The 24,413-nt window shown below is 46.1% G+C and overlaps 1 protein-coding gene across 1 annotated transcript in view; it reads left to right on the forward strand.

Moving 5' to 3' along the window:
- Positions 1-305: 305 nt before the first annotated feature.
- Positions 306-24,413, forward strand: part of USP38 (ubiquitin specific peptidase 38) — a 60,010-nt gene continuing 35,902 nt past the window's right edge. The window contains exons 1-2 of the mRNA XM_082267445.1: positions 306-599; positions 21,155-21,863. Coding sequence (XP_082123571.1) covers positions 21,182-21,863 — 682 coding nt within the window. The 5' untranslated portion in view covers positions 306-599; positions 21,155-21,181. The remainder of the gene's footprint in view (positions 600-21,154; positions 21,864-24,413) is intronic.

A 24,413-nucleotide genomic window follows, 5' to 3' on the forward strand; every position in this document is an offset into this window, starting at 1 on the left:
TATCACCTTAGAGCTCCCAAATCAGTTTCCTACCATCACGATGACGTCAATGCGTTTACACCGCAATGTGGGCGGACCGGTGTTCCTTTGTTTTTCGTTCTACCCTTTGACAACGATTCAATTGGCTGCCACAGACAAAGTAGTGAAGCCGCGTCAGCCATCTTTGTTCCGTGCGCTCTATTACTGCGGTTGCCGTAAAACGCGAAACTCGAAAGCCACCAAGTAAAGCCACAGGTTATACTCAACGTTTCACGGCAGCGCCTGAGAAGGCTTAGCTTCTGAAAGGAATAGCTCAAAAAACGGCTTTGTTTTGCCCGTAGTAAAGATGTCCGCTCGGTAGATCACGTGACGAGGGTCTCACCGGCTGCTGGAGAGGGATGTTTATGGCAACGGGAGTTGAGCGAGAGAGAACTGCAGGGCGGCCGCCGAGCCGTACACCAATCAGTGAGCGCTAGTGGCGAGGCTCCGCCTGGAGAGCCCGGCTTGGGAAGGAGCAATATGGCGGCGCTGTGTGTGGGATCGATGAGAGGTGACGCTTACAGAGGATAGGTCCATAGACATAGGAAGAGAGAGCGGCCGGCGTACCTTGTGACTGCTCAGTAAGTGTGTGTGGGACCGGCAATGGTAGGGGAGAAGAGAGCGGGGTATATGGTGGAGTGTGGGCTGAGGGAGCTGTGTATACTAAGAGCCGGGCCGTACGTTTCCCAGCATGCTGTGCGGCGGACAACCCGAAATCTGTCCAGTCATGGTGTGTGTGCCATTGTCACCATAGAGGAGGCTGGTGACATTTCTGTGAACGTGGCTGGGGGGTACAGGGCCACACAAGACACATGTATGACTGAGGGGGAAGGGGGACCTCATCCAAAAAGGAAAGTTCCTCTTTTAACCCCCTTGCCCTCAGTCTCTAATGACTATACTTTTTTTGGGGAGCACCTGGTACCTTTTTATTTTACAGGTACCCACTTCCTTTCTCCGTGGCTAGGCGAAGATGACATCCCATCAGACCACACCTTTATGGGATAATAAACATCCCAGGAAGCTGTGGGCTCAGTCTTCCTGTGCCGCAGGAAGTCACAGCTGGTGTTCTGTCCAATAGTGCATCCCTCCCTGACGATCTGCGCATGCGCAGTACGAAACGTCACTCTAGCTGATCTCTTGATCAGCTGGTGTGACGTCAGCCCTGCGCATGTGCAGATCGTCGGAGGCATCAGGGAGGGAGAATCAAATTATAGGCAAAAAGAAACAAAAAAAAGGGGTGCACCGACCTAGCGCATTATCCTCAATAAGGCTTTATTTGTATAACATATAAAAGATGGATACTCACAAACAAAGGTAGAAAATAGTCATATCAAGCTCAGTCGCTCCAGTGTCAGGAGTAGTTCATGTGTTAGTCCATATTCCTGTTAAGATGACAGCTGACGCGTTTCGAGGCTCAGCCTCTTCCTGAGTGGCTCTGAGGAAGAGGCTGAGCCTCGAAACGCGTCAGCCGTTATCTTAACAGGAATATGGACTAACACATGAACTACTCCTGACACTGGATCGACTGAGCTTGATATGACTATTTTCTACCTTTTGTTTGTGAGTAGCCATTTTTTATATGTTATACAAATAAAGCCTTATTGAGGATAATGCGCTAGGTCGGTGCGCCCCTTTTTTTTTTTTTTGCCTATAGTACCGTTGGACTACCCCAGTCCTTTTGTGGGCAGCAAGACTCTAGCCATCCGAGATGCCTTATGTGAGTCCCGTGGGAAGTGGGGCCGGGGAGCTTGGATTCTAAGCACAGGAGAAGGGTGTTATCACCGTATTGTTAGGGAGAATCAAATTGTCAGATGCTGCCTCACTTTCTCTGCGCATGGGTGAGACTCGAGCGAGGGAATCCGTCCTGCAGCACACCCAAATCCACACAATAACAATAGTATTCCACCTATGCCATTGCTCAAGTCTCTCACATGCGCAGAGAGAGCAAGGCAGAATCTGACAATTCAATTCTCCCTCTATGCTTTGCAGATTGTCGGATAATGCCTCTTCGCATGCGCAGTATTGCTGATCAGCTGGAGTGACATTCCATACTACACCATCGGAGGCATTACTTGACAGGATGCACTAATCGACAGATAACTGTCTTCCAAATCCAAGATTGCGTCACCTGGGACCCATGGGCCTTAAGAGAATCGGCTGAAGGAATGACAGCGGCGGGATTTGCGCTGGTAAACTCCGCTTTTTATCTTGTACGTACAGGTTAGTCCATAAGACTTGCCTGTAGGTACAATAAATATCTCCTAAACGTGCACCATTTAGGAGATATGTACATATGTAGCAGCTGGTGGCATCACCGGCACACTGCCCTTTCAATGGACGGGATGCCTTCCTTTGAAAGAGCTGTACCGTGGCAGTGACCCCTGCACTGACATCATCACATTTTGGCCGTTTAAAAGGTCCGAGCCCGCAAACCCAAAAGGAAGACTGGGTGAAAATGGATTCCCTGTCAGCGATGATGGCGCAGTGCTGGAGGGATCTTGTTTTTTTTTTTTTTAGGCAAGTCTGTCATAAAGTTCTAGTAAACAGTGCATGCTAGCACATTATGACATGAGCCTGCGGGAGGACCAGTATTTTCTTTTTTTTTTTTTGTTTTTATTACTACTGCTTTAATTTTCACATGCCAGGCTAAAGTTCCTCTCAACTAATTTCTGACCGCCCACCTGCAAAATACTGCAGGTAAGTGGCTGCTATAGGCAAAGCAATGTACCTGTATATCGTTGCCTACCTCTGGGTTTGTCTCCCGCTGTGATTGTACACAGCGGAAGTCTGTCAGCAAGTCCCAGCCAATGATTCAGGGCCGGGACCTGCTGATCGGCTGTGTACAATCACAGCCCAGAGCTCTGTGTAGGTAAACAACACAGTGCTCTGTACAGAAGGAGTGACCTGTCAGTTCTCATCCCTGCAATGCACAGAGAAAACACAGCCACATCTATTATTAAAAAGCAGCACATAATTCCACCTAGTTAGGAATACTTAACCCCTTGATTGCCCTAGATGTTAACCTTTTCCCTGCCAGTGTCATTAGTACAGTGACAGTGTATAGTATTATCACTGGTGATGTCAGTGGCAGTTAGTCAGTTCCCCCCAGCGTCAGATTGACCACTATACTATCGTAGTTCCATTCTAAAATGCTAATCTCTGCCATTAGTAGTAAAAAAAATTCCAGTATATGTACATTGGCATGGTCAGATATATGCGACACTACTATTTGGGTGTCCCCAATATTAACCACTTTACCACCGGAGGATTTTCCTGCTAAAAGACCAGGGGTTTTTTTGCGATTTTTTACTGCGTGACTTTAACGGACAATCGCGCGGTTGTGCGACGCTGTACCTAAACGAATTTCACGTCCTTTCTTTTCCCACAAACAGAGCTTTCTTTTGGTGGTATTTGATCACCTGTGCGATTTTTTGATCACGCGCTATAAACAAAAAAAGAGCGTAATTTTTGCAAAAACAACAATATTTTTCACTTTTTTTTTATATGAAATTCCCCCCAAAAAAAATGTAAAAATCAAAATTTTTTAAAATTTTCGGCCAATTTGTTTTACGCTACCTATGTTTGGTAAAAAAAATCGCAAAAAGCGTATTTTGATTGGTTTGCGCAAAAGTTATCGCGTTTACTAACAAAGGGAAAGATTTCTGTCATTTTTGGTGTTTTTTTTTTAACGAGTAATGGCGGCGATCTGCGATTTTTTTTTTTTTTTTTTTTTTTTTTTGCGGTACTGCGACATTGCGGCGGACAGATCGGACCCTTGACTGACATTTTTGACACTTTTGGGGGTACCGGTGACATTACTGCAGTAATCAGTGCTATATATATGCACTGTTACTGCAAAAATGACACTGGCAGGGAAGGGGTTAATAGTATTGGACAGGGAGGGGTTAAGTGTGTCCTAGGGGCGTGTTTCTAACTGTGCAGGGACAGGTCTACTAGTGTAAAAACAAAGATCAACAGTTCTACATAGTAGAACTGTCTGATCTTCACTTTTACACAGGGAGAACTGACAGGCGGCTTGTTTACATAAGCCGCTCTGTCTTTCTCCCGCTGTACCGGCGATCGTAGTGTGACCGGCGGACATCGGGTCCGCCAGTCACACTCCCGCACTCCTCCGTGAACGAGCCGAGGCGGGCGCGCGCCTCAGCGGGCGCGCGCCCGCCCGCTATTGGCTCTGGAAGGAGTGACAGGCGAGCGACGTAGACCTACGTCACTCTGCCTGGCCGGGGCCGACTGCCGCAGTAAATATACTGTGCGCAGTCGGCAAGCGGTTAAAGTGTTACCATAAATCTTTGTATGTGCCTTTAAATCAATACTCAATCATAAAGTGCTGCATGACTGCAAAGTATCAAAAAGGTGCTCTATATCTTTAGGCCCCTTTCACACAGGCGACCGTTCAGATCTGCCTGTCAGTTTTTTTGGTGGATCTGAACGGTCCCCCCATGTATCCCTATGGGGCATCGGATGTCAGCAGAGACATGTCCGCTGACATCCGATCCGTCGAATCTGGACGGATTGAAACCCTATTTTCCGTCCAGCGGATCGGATGAGAACGGACCGACGGTCCGTTCCCATCCGATTCCCCCATAGAGATGTATGGGTAACTGACAGCTAGGGCTGAACGATATTCGATGTAACATCGAATATCGTACTGCGGGCGTGGGTGATAGTCACATCGCCGGATCATGCGATATTGGGGACTCGCAGTGAAGGTAGAAGAATACAGCCCGACATCTGTCCCACATGTTAAGTCCGTCCTACAGCTCTCCTGACTGAGTGGTGAGCCTGCACACCTGATTGGTTCGCTGTACCGCTACTCACGACGTGATTGGTTCGCTGTGCTGTGGGGCGGAAGTGTATTATGGGGACTGGGAGTGTGCTTCCGGTGCGAAGGAGCTGCCTGGTGGAGAGGACTACAACTCCCAGCGTTGCCCCCCACTTCTCGCGTTTCCGTCTGCCCCCAGCCAGAGAGATTCCCCCTCCCTCCGGGAGAACCGACTTCACAGCCCGATCATGAGGGACAAACAGAAGAGGCGGAGGGAGCGCACGTGGGCCGAGGCTGCCAAGAAGGTACCAAATACGGAGGGGAGGCGACTGTACCATGTACACCAAGAAGAGGCGGGTATAAATACCGCAATATATATTGTTGGGGAAAAAATATCGCAATGTGATTTATTTTTTTCCCAATATCATGCAGCCCTACTGACAGCTGTCGCACAGCGCAGAGAACAGCTGTCATCCTCCTGCTCAACGGGGGATCGGCGGATTGATCCCCCGCTGAGATAAACGGAGTCCATCCGACGGACGGACAGTCTGAAAGGGGCCTTAAAGCGGAGTCCCGCCTCCCCCTCCACCCCCTCAAAAAATTAAGTCAGCAGCTACACCTACTGTAGCTGCTGACTTTTAATATTAGGACACTTACCTGTCCTGGAGTCTAGCGATGTCGGCACCTCAGCCGATGTTTCCATCGGCTGTCAGGTACTGCCGCCGCCATTGCCGGTAAGGGAACTCAGCAGTAAAGCCTTGCAGATTCACGGGTGGGTCGCTACTACGCATGCGAAAAGCGTGCTGCGCATTTGGATTGGCCCAACGACCGGGGGAAGGAGGAGGGGGCCAAACTTCAGAGGGATGGCGCCGCAGCGACGTCTCTCGGAAGTGGGGAAGGGTACCTGTCAAAAACAGGAACCCGTTCTCACCCCCCCCCCCCCCCCCGAAAGGTGCCAAATGTTGTCCCGGAGGGGGGAGGAAGCAAAAGAGAGGAAGTTCCTCTTTTGGGTGGAACTCCGCTTTAAGTGGCTATACTGTAAACAACATGTATGAATCTATGTGAAAGAAAGTCCATATCAAAAAAGTGCTCTATGCTTTACATGTACAACTCCATATATTAAAAAAAAAAGTCCATATTGTGTAAAAATAAGTAGAAAATAACAGAAAGTGCTCTGTGCTTTTAATCCAGCTTCCTTGTGAAAGCCACTCCATGCTCCCCTCTACACTCACCAGAAGCTTAAAAACTATAAGCATCTCATGTGTGAATTTCACTGATGACTGTCAACCTGTCCCCCGTGGCCCTCATAGGGTTGAAGCAGGCCCCTTTGATATTACTTTATCATGTATGGGGGAGATAAATCAAAGTAGCCGAGTACCTGTCATCAGAGTACCTGATGGACTTGTGACAGGTACTCGGGTACTCTGATGGGCTGGTGACAGGTACTCGGGTAATCTGATGGGCTGGTGACAGGTACTCGAGGAATCTGAGGGGCTGGTGATAGGTACTCGGGTACTTTGATGGGCTGGTGACAGGTACTCGGGTACTTTGATGGGCTGGTGATAGGTACTCGGGTACTCTGATGGGCTGGTGACAGGTACTCTGGTACTTTGATGGGCTGGTGACAGGTACTCGGGTACTTTGATGGGCTGGTGACAGGTACTCGGGTACTTTGATGGGCTGGTGACAGGTACTCTGGTGCTCTGATGGGCTGGTGACAGGTACTCGGGTACTTTGATGGGCTGCTGACAGGTCCTCTTTTTAGGGGGGGGGGGGCAATCAGCGTGTTTTAGAGTGCACGATAATCGGTAACCGTGGTCTTTGTTGACATTCTGTGACCGGCTGTGATTGGACACAGCCGGTCACGTGGTAAAGAGCCAATTTCTTTGGCTCTTTACCCTGATCAGGAATGAACTGTGCCAGAGTGACACTCTCCATCCCCGTTCGCCGCTCTGTGCGCCGTTCACAAGGGAAGTGCATGTGGCGGCTGTGATTGGGACACAGCCAGTCACATGGTAAAGAGCCATTTTTTTAATGGCTCTTTACACCGATCGGGGATGGGCTGTGCACCGACAGACACGCCACATCTCTGATCGCCGCGCTGCATGCCCCCGGGGGACAGGAGCTGGCGGACGTCATATGACGCCCACCCGGATCGACTGAGTATTACTGCCGGCGTCATTTGTCTGTGGCCCGATAAGGAAGTGGTTAAAATGTACATAAAACATTGAATATTACTCACATCGTATATAGGCTTGCATTACACAAGCATATATATACCATAGTGTGTAGGCGCTATAGCTTTCACACAAACTAATTATTGTACACTTATTTGTTTTTTATTATAATTAAAAACATGTAGCAGAATACATTTTGACCAAAATTTATGAAGAAACTTGATTTTTAAAACATTATTTTTTTAATGTTTTATAGTAGAAAGTAAAAAATATTATTTTTTCCCCAAAATGTATAGTCTTTTTTTTCGTTTATATAATAAAACCAAATAAGACCCGGTCCGCACTAGTGCGACTTGTCAGCCTGGCAAGTCGCGCTCCCTCGCAGTCCATTGACTGCTACGGGACCCGTTCTAATAGGAGCGACACAAGTCGCTCCGACTTAGAAAAAGGGTCCTGTACTACTTTGGGGCGACCTCGGAGCGACTTGCATACACTTCCATTATGTGAAGTCCCTGCAAGTCGCTCCGAAGTCGTGGTGCATGGGAATGCACAAGTCTCCCCCGAAGTAGTACAGAGTCGTGTCGCCTCAGTGTGAACCGACTCTTAAACAAAAACCCAGTGGTGATCAAATGCCACCAAATGAAAGCTCTGAGCGTATAATTTTCAGGTGTTTTTTTTGCAGGTTTAGGAGGCAGGCATTGACATCTAACAAAAACGCCTGTAATCTGCCAAAAAAGAAGCTCATGTACTTTTTTGAGCTTTAGGCGGCAAAATGCACATATGTGAACAGGGGTCATTGAAATGAATGGGATTTTGCTTGTTGGGTGTTTTGAGACTTCAGAGATGAGCGTTTTACGTGCTGAAAAACAGGGCCTTAGTGAGGACAGTTTAACCTCTTAAAGGCTAAGCCTTTTTCTGACACTTGTTGCTTACAAGATAAGATCAGTATTTTTTGCTAGAAAATTACTTAGAACCCCCAAACGTGTGTGTGTGTGTGTGTGTGTGTGTGTGTGTGTGTGTGTGTGTGTGTGTGTGTATATATATATATATATATATATATATACACAGTGGGTACGGAAAGTATTCAGACCCCCTTAAATTCTTCACTCTGTTATATTGCAGCCATTTGCTAAAATCATTTAAGTTCATTCTTCTTCCTCATGAATGTACACATAGCACCCCATACTGACAGAAAAACACAGAATTGTTGACATTGTTGCAGATTTATTAAAAAAGAAAGACCCTTTGGGCTCCATGCACACAGGGCGTCATAAAAACGTGCTCCAAAGCTGTTTACATAACGCCGGGAAACAGCAGCTGTAAAAACGTGCTTTCAGTAGCTTTTTCTACTAGCGTTATTGCACGTTTGGCCACAGTAGCTGTTAGCAGCGTTTTTTCTGCCTCCATTCAAAATCAATGGTTCCCTATGGGAGCCTATTGATTTGAATGGAAGTCACACCGCAGGTCGGATCAAGGTGATCCGACTTGCGGTGCGACCTGCACTGTGAGAATCTTGAGGGGGAACTCCACGCCAAAATGGGGAAAAAAACGGCGTGGGGTTCCCCCCCAGGTTCCAAACCAGGCCCTTCGGGTCTGGTATGGAATTTGAGGGTAGCCCCGCGCCGAAAAAACGGCGTGGGGTCCCCCCCAAAATCCATACCAGACTCTTATCCGAGCATGCAGTCCGGCATGCCAGGAAAGGGGAGGGGACGAGCGAGCGGCCCCACCCCCCCTGGATCATACCAGGCCACACGCCCTCAACATGGGGGGGTGTGGGTGCTTTGGGGCAGGGGGGGCTCTGCACCCCGCACCTCAAAGCACCTTGCCCCCATGTTGATGAGGACAAGGGCCTCATCCCCACAACCCTGGCCGGTGGTTGTGGGGGTCTGCGGGCAGGGGGCTCATCGGAATCTGGAAGCCCCCTTTAACAAGGGGGCCCCCCCAGATTCCGGACCCCCTCCCTATGTGAATGGGTATGGGGTACACTGTACCCCTACTCATTCACCCCATAAAATGCAGTGTATGGAAATAACGACAGGAGACGTTTTGGAAAATTTATTAAAAAACTTCATCCGGCTCTTGTCCTCTCCGGGGGTCTTCTCCTCTCCGAGGGTCTTCTGCTCTTTTGCTGTCCGCCCTTCTTGTCTTCTCTCCGGGGGTCTTCTGCTGTCTTCTCTCCGAGGGTCTTCTGCTCTTTTGCTGTCCGCCCTTCTTGTCTTCTCCTCTCCGGGGGTCTTCTGCTGTCTTCTCCTCTCCGAGGGTCTTCTGCTGTCCGCCCTTCTGCTGTCCAATCTTCTTGTCTTCTCCTCTCCGGTCTTCTGCTCTTTTGCTGTCGGCTGTCGGCTGTCCTTCTTCCTCCGGTCCTCCTCCGACGACGTCTTCAGCGATTATGCCGGCCTCTGGTCTCCGCAGCTTATTATATAGCCATTAGGGGCGTGGCCGCCAGATGACGTCATCGGGAGACCACGCCCCCTTGTGTCACAGGCGACGTCGCCTGTGACACAAGGGGGCGTGGTCTCCCGATGACGTCATCTGGCGGCCACGCCCCTAATGGCTATATAATAAGCTGCGGAGACCAGAGGCCGGCATAATCGCTGAAGACGTCGTCGGAGGAGGACCGGAGGAAGAAGGACAGCCGACAGCCGACAGCAAAAGAGCAGAAGACCGGAGAGGAGAAGACAAGAAGATTGGACAGCAGAAGGGCGGACAGCAGAAGACCCTCGGAGAGGAGAAGACAAGAAGGGCGGACAGCAGAAGACCCCCGGAGAGGAGAAGACAAGAAGGGCGGACAGCAAAAGAGCAGAAGACCCTCGGAGAGAAGACAGCAGAAGACCCCCGGAGAGAAGACAAGAAGGGCGGACAGCAAAAGAGCAGAAGACCCTCGGAGAGGAGAAGACCCCCGGAGAGGACAAGAGCCGGATGAAGTTTTTTAATAAATTTTCCAAAACGTCTCCTGTCGTTATTTCCATACACTGCATTTTATGGGGTGAATGAGTAGGGGTACAGTGTACCCCATACCCATTCACATAGGGAGGGGGTCCGGAATCTGGGGGGGCCCCCTTGTTAAAGGGGGCTTCCAGATTCCGATGAGCCCCCTGCCCGCAGACCCCCACAACCACCGGCCAGGGTTGTGGGGATGAGGCCCTTGTCCTCATCAACATGGGGGCAAGGTGCTTTGAGGTGCGGGGTGCAGAGCCCCCCCTGCCCCAAAGCACCCACACCCCCCCATGTTGAGGGCGTGTGGCCTGGTATGATCCAGGGGGGGTGGGGCCGCTCGCTCGTCCCCTCCCCTTTCCTGGCATGCCGGACTGCATGCTCGGATAAGAGTCTGGTATGGATTTTGGGGGGGACCCCACGCCGTTTTTTCGGCGCGGGGCTACCCTCAAATTCCATACCAGACCCGAAGGGCCTGGTTTGGAACCTGGGGGGGAACCCCACGCCGTTTTTTTCCCCATTTTGGCGTGGAGTTCCCCCTCAAGATTCTCACAGTGCAGGTCGCACCGCAAGTCGGATCACCTTGATCCGACCTGCGGTGTGACTTCCATTCAAATCAATAGGCTCCCATAGGGAACCATTGATTTTGAATGGAAGAAAAAAAACATAACGTGGCTTAACGCACGTTAAGCAACGTTATGGAGCCTTTAGCAGCGTCAGACGTTTTTTGCAGCTTGACGCTGGAGCTCCTGAACCCACAGTTTCTGGGTTTTTTTTGGAGCTGTAAAACGCCTATGCCACTTGGAGCTCCTAAAAGCTCTATGTGTGCATGAGGCCATAAAATAACATGGATGGGCGTTCTGCAGCTGCAAAAAAAAACGTCTGACGCTGCTAACAGCAGCTGTAAAAACGTCCAGTGTGCATGAGGCCTTGCTGTGACACTCATATATTTAACTCAGGTGCTTTCCATTTCTTCTGATCATCCTTGAGATGGTTCTACACCTTCATTTGAGTCCAGCTGTGTTTGATTATACTGATTGGACTTGATTAGGAAAGCCACACACCTGTCTATATAAGACCTTCCAGATCACAATGCATGTCAGAGCAAATGAGAATCATGAGGTCAAAGGAACTGCCTGAAGAGCTCAGAGACAGAATTGTGGCAAGGCACAGATCTGGCCAAGGTTACAAAAAGATTTCTGTTGCACTTAAGGTTCCTAAGAGCACAGTGGCCTCCATAATCCTCAAATGGAAGACGTTTGGGACGACCAGAACCCTTCCTAGAGCTGGCCGTCTGGCCAAACTGAGCTATCGGGGGATAAGAGCCTTGGTGAGAGAGGTAAAGAAGAACCCAAAGATCACTGTGGCTGAGCTCCAGAGATGCAGTCAGGAGATGGGAGAAAGTTGTAGAAAGTCAACCATCACTGCAGCCCTCCACCAGTCGGGGCTTTATGGCAGAGTGGCCCGACGGAAGCCTCTCCTCGGTGTAAGACACATGAAAGCCCGCATGGAGTTTGCTAAAAAAAAACATCTGAAGGACTCCAAGATGGTGAGAAATAAGATTCTCTGGTCTGATGAGACCAAATAGAACTTTTTGGCCTTAATTCTAAGCGGTATGTGTGGAGAAAACCAGGCACTGCTCATCACCTGTCCAATACAGTCCCAACAGTGAAGCATGGTGGTGGCAGCATCATGCTGTGGGGGTGTTTTTCAGCCGCAGGGACAGGACGACTGGTTGCAATCGAGGGAAAGATGAATGCGGCCAAGTACAGGGATATCCTGGACAAAAACCTTCTCCAGAGTGCTCTGGACCTCAGACTGGGCCGAAGGTTTACCTTCCAACAAGACAATGACCCTAAGCACACAGCTAAAATAACGAAGGAGTGGCTTCACAACAACTCCGTGACTGTTCTTGAATGGCCCAGCCAGAGCCCTGACTTAAACCCAATTGAGCATCTCTGGAGAGACCTAAAAATGGCTGTCCACCAACGTTTACCATCCAACCTGACAGAACTGGAGAGGATCTGCAAGGAGGAATGGCAGAGGATCCCCAAATCCAGGTGTGAAAGACTTGTTGCATCTTTCCCAAAAAGACTCCTGGCTGTATTAGATCAAAAGGGGGCTTCTACTAAATACTGAGCAAAGGGTCTGAATACTTAGGACCATGTGATATTTCAGTTTTTCTTTTTTAATAAATCTGCAACAATGTCAACAATTCTGCGTTTTTCTGTCAGTATGGGGTGCTATGTGTACATTCATGAGGAAGAAGAATGAACTTAAAGTGGAGTTCCACCTTAATTTTATACTTACCTCCATCTTCTCGCTCCGGATCACCTGAAAAACAAATGGCTAATCGCATTTTTTTTTTTTTTTTTTTTTTTTACTTACCTCATAGCGAAGAAAATATACTTACCTTACTTCCTTCTTCCTCCTTCCCCGGCCGCGGCCCGTCTTCACTTCCTGGCTCTGCAATGATTCCTGGGAGCTGAACGTCATCGCTCCCAGGAATCATTGCGCCAGCACCGGCCCCAATGTCGGTTCCGGGGCGCGCGCGTCATCCCCTTCTAAACAGCTTCTGGGCATGCCCAGAAGCTGTGGAGGGATGACGCACGCGCCCGGAAGTGAATGCGGGGCTGGCGCAGGGCATCGTGGGACCGAAGAAGGCGGAAGAGGACGCAGAAGAGGATCGCGCTGGCTTCAAGCTGCCCACATCTGAGATGGCAGCGCTGGACAAGACTTTTTCAAGGTAAGTATTTGTCCTAACAGGTAAGTGCAACCCGGGACAGATCAGAGGCTAGCCATTGTGGAATGCACTAGCCCTGACTGTCCCGGGGGTATTTAAAACAAAAAAAAAAAAAATTCCAGGGTGGAACTCCGCTTTAAATGATTTTAGCAAATGGCTGCAATATAACAAAGAGTGAAAAATTTAAGGGGGTCTGAATACTTTCCGTACCCACTGTATATATATTTAGCAGAGACCCTAGACCTAGAGAATAAAATGGTGATGATTGCAATCTTTTATGTCACACTGTATTTGCGCAGAAGTCTTTCAAATGCAGTTTTTTTGGGAAAAAAAATTCGCCTCCATGAATTTAAAAAAAACTAAACCATAAAGTTGGCCCGGTTTTTTAGTATAAGATGTAAAAGATGATGTTACGCTGAGAATCCTTACATAGTTACATAGTAGGCGAGGTTGAATAAAGACAATAGTCCATCCAGTTCAACCTGTGTAGGTGTGTGTGACTGTAATCATCTAACATAGCCCTCAATCTCCTGATCCTTGAGATGTAAGTCTAAGAGTCTTTTGAAAGTCACCATACTACCCGCAGAAACCACCTCTTGTGGTAGACAATTCCACAATCTTGTAGCCCTAACAGTAAAGAACCCCCCACGTTGCCTGAGGTTAAAACGCTTCTCCTCTAATCGCATTGTATGTCCTCGAGTCCTCATGCAATTCCTTCGAATGAACAGCTTTTCTTCTAAGCTGAGATCCCCATTAAGATATTTATAAATTGCTATCATGTCCCCTCTCAGACGTCCTGAGAGGATTGTGATCTTTATTCTGAGAAAAAACATTGTAATTCTCATTTTATCCAGAATGGTGCAGCTCTAATTTAATCCCTTTTAATTGTTTAAGCTGGGTTGTCTTCAATTCACCTACTCGCCCGCCCCAGCAAATCCAGCCTCATCCTTCTGCGGTCCTCCAATCAGGTGTCACAGATCAACTTCTGTTCAACCACAGTGCCCATACATGGGTTGAAATTTGTCTGGTCCCTGTTAAACCGACTAGATTTAGATCCATGTGACTTTAAATAGTTTGGACCTAGCTGGGATGACTAAGTCCCCATCTTGCTGGCAGAACACAGCATTGTATACTGTATACATACAGTTTATACAGCGCTCCCAGCGGATGCATCTGTTAGTGAAGCAAATAGTTAATTAGGACTAGCTTGATCCAAATTAACTTTTTGTTTGCATCCTATTCCCTCATCCCTACCCCCACCGCTACATTTGGCACTTTTTGGGGGGAGCGGGTACCTGGTTTTGGCAGGTACCCCCTCTCACTTCCAGCCAGCTGCACCTTGGCGATCTAAGCCTTAAGTTAGCCCCCCCCCCCCTCTCCTTCCTCTTGATTGAGGAATCGGCTTGGGTGATATAAACCTTTTTTTGCTTTAATGCTTTTCTTGCATTAGGTCCCATTCACACCTGGGCATTTGCAATCGCACGATTAAAAGCAGAATAAATCATTTTGTGCAAAACTTGTTGCCCAAAAGAAGTTCCTGCTCCTTTTTGAGTAACAAGCTTCGTGATGCGGTTGGCCGTGATTGCAGCGTGATTTATCATGGCAGAATCGCACCCGCCTTTAGGTGCCATTGCAATTAAGTGGCACCTTAAAAAGTGTGGTGCAATTTGTTAGTTTTGCAGAGCGAGTTGAGTTCCAATGCCCAGGTGTGAATAAGGCCTTAAGAAAATTTCCCACTACTTTTTCTGCTCTACCCCACCCCTGTCCTTTTAAACACTTACCTGTCTCCTCTCACTCTCCAATGCTCTCCCCCAGCTGTAGGACTGCTGTTCTTTCTTCCTGGTCTCACAGAAAAAAAACGGAAAGGAAGGAAAATCGGATGTCAGCGGTGTCACCCGCTGACATCCGCAATGCCCATAGACTTACATTATGTCCGCATATCATCCGCAAACGGATGGGATGATATGCGGACTTACGGAGCGGATGACACAAATGTCATCCGCTCCGTGAAAAAAAAAAAAGTCCCGCAGCGGAGCTTTCACACGGAGCGGCCATGTGAAAGAGCCCATACATTTGACATGACTGAACTGAAGCTATTTCAAGGGTACCTGCGTGTTATTGAGGCCTTCAATAACTTTGTTTTGATGTTTTTGGTATGGATTCATCATTTTATCTAGCTGTACTTGTCCTTCATGTTTATTAGAGTCCATTCAGACTAGCGCGACTTGGTCACCTGACAAGTCGCGGTCGGTCGCTCGCCGATGAGTAGTACAGGACCCGTTCTAATAGGAGCGACACAAGTCGCTCCGACTTAGAAAAAGGTCCCTGTACTACTTTGGGGCGACCTGGAGGCGACTTGCATTGACTTCAATTATATGAAGTCTGTGCAAGTCGTGCCGAAGTCGCTTCACAGGTCACCCCACAAAGACGTGTCGCGCCAGTCTGAATGGGCTGTAAGGGTTTTGCTGTTTGACAAGTAGATTCATTGTTTTGGTCTACACAAATGGCATCACAAAGTGTTGCCACGGTGTGAGATTTGTGCAGATTTTGTAAAATGTTCAAACTTTTTTAAAATGTATTCTAAAGCAGGATACACACTATATAACTTTTGTTGTTTACCTTTACTATGTAGTGCACGGGCCTGCCAGATTGCATACCAATTGAAAGTGTTTAGGTTTGACCTCAGATTATATGGTTTTGGTAAATCTAAAGAGGATTGTATAGTGTGTATGGCCCATTAGGCTCCTTTTACATGGCCACCTTGTTCTGTCCCAGCAGACTGATCCCTTATGAACCTGAATGGCCCCTTATGTAAGCGGTGTAAAGACACACAACCACTTAGTACATGCAGCTCCCCTGGCAGATTGCAGTCCAGTTTTGATCTGTCTAACCTCAGGTCAAAACAGTGTTAGAGGGACCTAAATGTATGATAAATGTTACATAATTTAATTCTAGTTTATTCCCAAAAAGAAGGGACTATGCTGCATTATTGAAAAGAAAAAAGAATTTGGTGTGTATGGTTTAAAAGTAGATGTAGATAGATAAATGACACCATCAGAAACAACTGCCATTTTTTTTAACCGAATACTTGCTTTTTACTTTTATCATGCTTTGTTGTATCTCAGTGCTGCTCATCTCATGCAGCCTCTTTGCAACCACTCTGTCCTTATGCAATGCATGGTGTGTTGAAATTGCCACTTCTCTCAAGTGGAAGTGTGTGTGACGGGATAAGGCAGTCATTTCATTGGGAGACAAAGACAGAGCATTGTCTGTTTTTACCAGGAAAAAGGTCTTTTATGCCAGCATCACCATGTATTATGTTAATGAAAGCTGCAGATTGAATGTATTGAACACTACATTTGAAAATGCTTTAGGCCCCTTTCACACTTGTGCGACTTGTCCTGCGATTTGGGACTGCAAAGTCACATGACAAGTCGTACTCTGTGATTTCCAATGAGTACCGTTCATATCTGTAGGACTTCAAAGTAGTCCCTGCACTACTTTGGACCAATTTTAATGCGTTTTGAGGTCCAAAGACATAGGCATTGCTTCAAGTCCAGTCAAAGTTGCGGTAAAAACGCGGCAACAAAATCACACGACTTTTAGGTCGCACAAGTGTGGAAGGGGTCTTAAAAGTGGATGTAAATCCTCTCATATACCCAGTGAAGTGAACCGCCTCAGATGATTCACAGAGATGAAACAAATCTCCTTACATACGTTTTACATGCATATCTGCTGTCTTCATTTTTATATCTTTAGAAAGTGCACATCGTGTTTAGAAATTTTCTCTTCTGTTCAGCACTGGGAGTGCAGAATTTGCATACACTGTGAGACCGCTGATTGGAGGAAAGGCACACTCCCCTACTCCTTAAGAGGTTTGAGAGGAGGTGTTTCAGGAGGCAGAGTCAGTACAGGAATCACTGCTTGCAGGCAGCAAGGTACCATGGGATATGTAGTCCTTAGAAATGGCAAAAGCTGAGGAGAAGCTTCAAAGCATGCGGTATATCCAGGAAGTTGTGGAAAGAGGTGGCCAGCAGATAAGCAGCAACATGAAAGGAGATGTTTAAAGTAAACTTGTATGAGGTTGTCAAAATGAAAGTGCATTCTGTGACCATAGAACTCACCCCCCCCCCCCCCCCCCCAATAAATAAGCCTTAGGGCTGTTCCCACGACATGGGTTATGGCAGCCCTTTCACTTATTTTGTCTAATTTGCAGAATGAGCCAAAAAATATGAATAAACCACTACTTCTGGCACTGCAGCACATTAGTGCATCCCAATGCAATGCACATTCATCAATAAAGGTGTGTTAGTGCCATCCAAATTCACTAACACTGTGTTGCACCAATGCAAGCAGTGTGCATTGTTATAAGGGTTTGTTCACACTTGACTAAATTTATACCAAGCCTATAGTGTTAGTATGGGCATTAGACTAGCATTAACAAGCTTTTGTATATGGGCGTTAGGCGTTTTTCAAGGCATTATGGGCAGCTCTGAAGTCAGAGGCGTAACTAGAACCTTCGGGGCCCCAGTGCAAGAAACCATGAAGGGACCCCTGGCCGGGGGCCCTTCCCTTCAAGATTGGGGCTCTTCCCACTGATCCTGGGGCCCACAGGGGCCCAGAGACAGCAGAACACAAGTGAACAGGATAAGAGGAGTGGCGGGGGCAGCATACAGAGGAACCAATCTCTTCTATTTTGCTCCTGCAGCTACAGGAGGAAAAAGGACAGTGATTTCTCTACATGCTGCCCCCGCCCCCCCTCCTATCCAGGTGTACAGGGAGCCACACAGGCCCCCTGGAGTGTGGGGCCCGGTTGCAATTGCAACCCCTGTAGTTACGCCCCTGTCTGAAGCGTTGACAAGCGTTAACCACTTAAAGACCAGGCCTATTTCTGACACTTGTTTACAAGTTAAAAATCAGTGTTTTTTTTTTTCTAGAAAATGACTTAGAACCCCCAAACATTTATTTATATATATATATATATATATATATATATATAATAAAAAAAAATTTGCGGAGACCCTAAAGAATAAAATGGAGATCGTTACAAACGCAATTTTTTTTGGAAAAAAATACACCTATTTGAATTTAAAAATAAGAAAACAGTAACGTTAGCCCAATTTTTTTTCTGTAATGTGAAAAAGCATGCTTCGCCAAGTAAATTGATACCTAACATGTCATGCTTCAAAATTGTGCACGCTCGTATAATGGCGACAAACTTTGGTACATCGGCGACGCTTTAAATATTTCTACAGGTTATTAGTTTAGAGTTGCAGAGGGGGTCTAGTGCTAGAATTATTATTATTTTTTTAAAGGTAGTGCTAGAATTATTGCTCTCAATGTAGCGATACCTCACGTGTGGTTTGAACACCGTTTACATATGTGGGTGCAACTTGCGTATGTGTTCGCTTCCGCGCACGAGCTCGGAGTTCCTTAAAAAAATTTTTATCTTATTCTTTTTATTTTTAAATCGTCCCTTTTTAAAAACATATATATATATTGTTTTTTATCACTTTTATTCCTATTACAAGGAATGTACATATCCCTTGTAATAGAAATAAGCGAGCAGGTCTTCTTTATTGTGAGATCTGGGGTCAAAAGACCTCAGATCTCACATCTACACTTAAAAGCAATAAAAAAAAAAAAATTTGGCCCTTTAAGGCCGTTGGGCGGAAACGACGTCTGACGTTGCTCTGGTCTCCTGAGGGCATAGGGTCGATTGGGGGCCATCTTGCCCATCAAGCAAGTAGATAAGATCATTTTCCCCTCTACCGACGGCTCCGGTAAGCGGAGAAAAGGACCAGAAAGTGGCGTGAGGGGGGTGGGCACCTCTCCCGCCACCCATAAGTGATCCCACAGCGAATCCGCCGCTGGGGCCACTTTTACGTGAAAGAGGATCACCGGCCTGTAAGAAAATACTGGGGTTATGGCAGCTAACCTCAAGGTAGCAAAGTAAATACGCGGTGGGCGATCCGGAAGTGGTTAAGGTGCGTTAAAACTGCTTCACAAACGCCTATTTGATTACAGCAGCCCTGGATTTTTCACTCGCCTTATCACGTACCTGGCGGGTGGAGCCTGAATATGCTGAGGAAGGCCTCTCTTACATCTCTGACTCGGGGCCCCTGGTAGTGTAAACAGGAGGCGCAGGAGTACAAAGTCGCACGAGTGCCTGATGGCGTGCTGGTTAATAGCAGAGTAGGATGTCAGGTGGCCACAGAACTCCAGTGGAGAGAAGGCAGCGGGTGTGACTGGGAGCTTCCAGGAACTGAAAGTAAGCAGAGTTAAACAAGCCAGGTCATACACAGGAAGAGCAGATCAGATTAAATCGTTGGAGCAGAAGGATGGTCAAGGTCAAGCCGAGGTCGATGCAGGCAGAAGGCAGGGGTGGTCAAAAGCAAGCCGGGTTGGTATTTCACAGGAGACAGGTAGCAGATGCAGGAACAAACAGGGGAAGCTGAAGACGAGACAGCACTGAACCTGTGTTCTGATCCAGCTTAAATAATGCTGTTCCTTGATGAGAAGGGTGGAGCCAGGATTAGCCTGTGGGTTTAACTAATCCTCTGCCAGAGCTTTCCTGACACGCCTGCTCGCATTTTGAGAGTGGAAAATGATTGAGGGAGAGTGTGGGGTTGCCTCGTGAGCCGTTCTCCCAGCAATCACCCAGGGGAAGGGAGAGGAGAGGAAGAGGAAAGCTGGGCGGGTAATCGGAACGGGGATCGCCCCGCTGTAACAGCTTTCATTTGAATTGCCGGGTGCTCGCCGTCACACACAGCACCTCCTCCTGGCACGGCTCCTTTGATAGACAGAATACTGGTCCAATCCTGGGATGTGTGACATCTATCATAGGAGGCGATCCAAGAGGCGGGACTGTGTGTGAAGGAGAGCGCCTGGCATTTCAAATGAAAGCTATTACAGCTGGGCCATCCTCACACATTTAAGTGTAATTTTATGAAATAATTTATGAGGGCGTGTTTAGGGGCAGGGTAGGGCTTGGGAGGGGCAACTGGTGGTGAGTAACTGTTTTTAGGCCTGGCTAGTAGCTTAGGACATTAAATTTTGAGCCCTGCATTAAAGTTAATTAGCTAATCTTAACACTCCACAACTGCCTGCCAGAGCATTTGGGAAAGCATTACTATAGACTTGAATGGGAGGCGTTGAAAGGCTTGAAAACGCCTCACCACTAGACATGAGGCTTCAATTTTGAAGCAATGCGACGCTAATGCTTCGTGTTTTGATAGTGTGAACAGCACTGTGTGCTGTCTATTGGATTTTGTGCATAAGTGTGTTAATGGGCACAAATAGAAAAACAATTTTAATTTTTCAGAGCTGAAAAATCGAAGGAACTGTTTGGAAAGTTCTGGCGAACGAACGATAAATTGAAAGGTTAATGTGTTTCTCGCCCAAACTATTTGCACTAGGCATTTGTGACAAAATGAACAAAAAACTGATTCTTTTATGTCCATTGAACAATTTATTGTTTAAAATTCGGTCACTACATGATGGCAAAATCACGGGTGTTCCTTATTTGAACTAGTGTATGGCCAGCATTAGTGTTAACGAGCCTTAAAAATGGTAAATCTGTTTTATAAACACAAGTTCAGCACTCTTTGTAGGTAATGAGTTGCCATCACTAGCCATTGTATAGGGAATGTAAATGGAATGAATGTAATTGTAACCACCCCATGTTGGTAAATGTATATGTGAATAGAACAGATTACTGAGCAATTATTTTATAAATTTGCCCCTCAAGGAAAAACCTTCCACTGCCCGTTCTTTGCTGTGAAGTAGACTGTGTAAAATATGATTTTAGGCAATTAAACTAGCCGTATTTAAAGCAGAACTAAAGTTTCACTGTCACAAAATGCAAGCAAGCAGGCTCTTTATTGTAGAATAGACATGCTCTTCTGCAATAGGGTGCACCTAATTGCCTGCGTGATGTGTTTTCGAGCATGTACACTGAGCTCCACATGTGCAGCTCGGCTAGCGTCGCTGGCATGACTCGTGCAGTAGTGGCGGCATCCCATGGTGGGCCGAAGACTGGCACCCAGCAGAAGATACCGGCAAGGGACAGGGACCGTTGAAGGGATGGGAAGTTTAGCCCTGCTTTAACACTGATATTTATTGAACACTCAGCAAAACTAAGGCTGCATTTACACATGATCGAGGGCAGAATCGCCGCAATTCCGCCCCGTGATTTAAATGGCTGCAAAACGTGGGACACAATTGTGATGCCTTACTTCTAATTGCACCCCAATCGCGCTGCGATGGTCGCGCGGTAAATCGAGCTGCAGTTGCAATGCACAACGGTTGTCATTCAAAAAGGAACATACAGTACTCTTCTTTTGGGCGACAGCGTGGCAATTTGCTGAGATTGCGGCACGATTGGGGTTTTGTAGCAATTTAAATTTGCAGGGCGATTCCACCCGCAATCATGTGTGAAGGTAGCCTAAATTCGGTTTCTGGATCTCACTTTAATAACCATTTTGATTTCTATTTTAGATGTGGGACTAGCTATCTGGAGTCAGAATGGACAAGATTTTGGAAGGCTTGGTGACTTCTAACCATCCTCTGAATTTGAAGAAAGTTATCGTTAAAAAAGTTGTCGAGTCTGCTGAAAATTCTATTAATGAGGAACAATGCAAAGCTATGTTCAGTCTCACCACTCGTTTGATATTAGAAGGAGATGACTACTTTCAAAAGCAAGTTGGGCACCAAGTTTTGGAAGCCTATGCAAGATATCACCGTGCTGAATTTGAAAATTTTTTCAACAGAAACTTCGTTCTTACCCTCTTGCAAGAAGGCTATGGATCTTTAGACCGGAAGGATGTAGCTATGATTGACTACATTCATAGTGGGCTCAAGTTAATTATGAGTTGTCCATCTGTTTTAGACATATTTGCTGTTTTGCAAGTTGAAGTATTAAGAATGGTATGTGAAAGGCCAGAGCCTTTGTTATCTGCTAGGTTAAGTGAACTACTAAGTGACTTTGTGCAATGTGTGCCCAAAGGTAAAATGTCCATTGCATTTTGCCAGCAGCTTGTTCGGACAATTGGACATTTTCAGTGTATCTCTACTCTGGAAAAAGAGTTAAGGGAGTATGTTTCTCAAGTTACCAAAGTTAGTGGTTTGCTGCAAAAAATCTGGAAAGCTGAGCCATGCACTTTACTTCCATCTTTGCAAGAAGTGTTTGCAATCATTTCTTCCACAGGTAAGTGTTTTAATATGTCTGCTAAATGTTTTACTTTTCTTTTGTTACATGATTTACAAGCCAGTTCATCAAAGGTCAGTTTTAGCACATGTTCTGATGGCCCCTGGACTGAGCTGATGGATTCCTGACTGTTACATTAAAGCGGATCTTCACTCTTTCAATTGACTTGGCTCCTCTCCATCCCACCCCTTCTGCTACACATACAGTATAATGATTTTTTTTTTTTGCTTGATTTTTTTTACATTAAGTTTTGGCCCTCCCCTTATCCTTCACTTTTCACCTAGGTAAATTACGTCATGCTTCCTGGAATATACAAGGAAGGTGTGATCTGGATCTCCCATAAGAGGGGTAGCCTCCATACCAAATTTAGTACAAACAGGAAATGCATTTGCCGGTGGACTTTAAATGAGGCTACACACTCAAAAATAACATGGTGCAGTGTTATACCAATAGTTCAAATGTTTTATTAAACAGCCATATGGATAATAATCACATTCAATAAAACCATGTTGGACTGATCAATAGTAAAATACATGTACAATGTGTACAATATAAAATAGAGTATACAAGTAACAGCATCAACATGCATTGTGAGCACATACAAGCATGTACAAAAGACATAATAAAATATAGCACCCTTTATACTCTGCGTGTTTCGCTAACTATAATTCACTTCCTCAGGAGAAGGTGTACATCATAAATCTATAAGGTAAAATAGTATTGTAAATGATATGTGTGTGCACATATGGAGTGTCAAATAAAGGACGCAGCAAACATGAAGGCTCCATACTTACTAAATCAGTCTTAAGCCTATCACACACGCAACGATTATCGGCCGACCGATCGTCTGTCTTTTGTCCAGAGTGGTGTTTTGTTGGTTGGAATGTGCCTAGACTGCACACGAATTTTCTCGCCCCACAAAATTCTACTTCAGAAGTGATGTCATGTGTTGGTTTGCTTTCTTTGTGTTCTTTCTTCTCTGAGCATGCCCAGTCTTGCTCATTAGATTTTTCCCTGTCGAAATCTGTACCGACTGCATGAAAATCGGACAAAAATTTTATAGCCTGCACACCAGATTTTTTTTGGCCGAAAAGTCGGAGTCGGTTGTCGGAAGCATCATACTAACAAGCCGAAAATCGGCAGATCGGTCGTCGGACGAAAATTCCCTGCCGATTTTCGACGCGTGTGTACGAGGCATTAGCATGGAAGCACTGGAAACGGTGGTCTGACCACCTCTGTCCTTTTAAGCTTTATATTCCTTACATTAAACTAAGCCAGGAGCAGCATGCTTGTCTAAACAGAGCCCACAGAAGACTATTGATAAAGTTTTTCCCTGTAATGGGAAGACTTTGAAGATGTCCTTATCAGACAGGAAATTTGATATTAAACCATATACAGCTCCCAAAGGACAAAAAGTAAATTAAAAAAAAAATCATAAGCTTGTAATCGTATTTAAATATATAAAGTAAGTTAAGTTAGGCTAAGTTTAAATGTTCCTAAAGCCCAACTCAAAATCAACACTTGTATTGGTAATAACGTGTCTCTTTTTTTCTTAGCGCCTTCTGTAACTAATCTTAAGCTCCTCTTAACTGAATGTGTATAAAAACAAAATATGAATGAAAAATATCTTAATAAATTATTTTTTTATGTGTGTGTGTATATAGTGTATATGTGTGTGTGTGTGTGTGTGTGTGTGTATATATATATATATATATATATATATATATATATATATATATATATATATATATATATATATATATATATATATATATATATATATAATAAATAAAGTCCTCATGCACACAGGGTGTCAGAAAAAATGAGCTACAAAGCCATTACCGACGCCAGAATAGAAGATCGCGCTTTTAGTAGCTTTTTGCATTGGCGTTAATGCGCCTTTAGCCCTTTTTAGCAGTGTTTCTTTACCACTATTCAAAATCAGTGGTTCCCTCTCAGAGCCAAGGTCTGGAGACTGGCTAGGCCACTCCATGACCTCAATGTGCTTCTTCTTGAGTGAAGGACTGAAATCCTGCAGTGCCCACAAGGTCTCCCTGCTTAAGAAAGCAGATGTAGGGGGCCGTTTGAAGTTTGCTAATGAACATCTGAATGATTCAAAGGAGAACTGGGTGAAAGTGTTGTGGTCAGTTGAAACCAAAATCAAGCTCTTTTGCATCAACTCAACTCACCGTGTTTAGGGGAGGAGGAATGCTGCCTATGACCCCCAAGAACACCATCCCTATCATCAAACTTGGAGGTGGAAACCTAATTCTTTGGGGGTGTTTTTCTGCTAAGGGGACAGGACAACTTCACCGCATCAGAGACGATAGACGGGGCCATGTACCATCAAATCTTGGGTAAGAATCTCCTTCCCTCAGCCAAGGCATTGAAAATGGGTCGTGGATAGGTATTCCAGCATTAAAATTACCCAAAATACACAGCCAAGGCAACAAAGGAGTGGCTGAAGAAAAGAAGCACATTAAGGTCCTGGAGTGGCCAGGACAATATGTGGAGGGAGCTGAAGGTTTGAGTTACCAAACGTCAGACTCA

The sequence above is a fragment of the Pelophylax lessonae genome, assembly GCF_965119305.1.
Source record: "Pelophylax lessonae genome assembly, chromosome: 1".
NCBI lineage: Eukaryota > Metazoa > Chordata > Amphibia > Anura > Ranidae > Pelophylax > Pelophylax lessonae.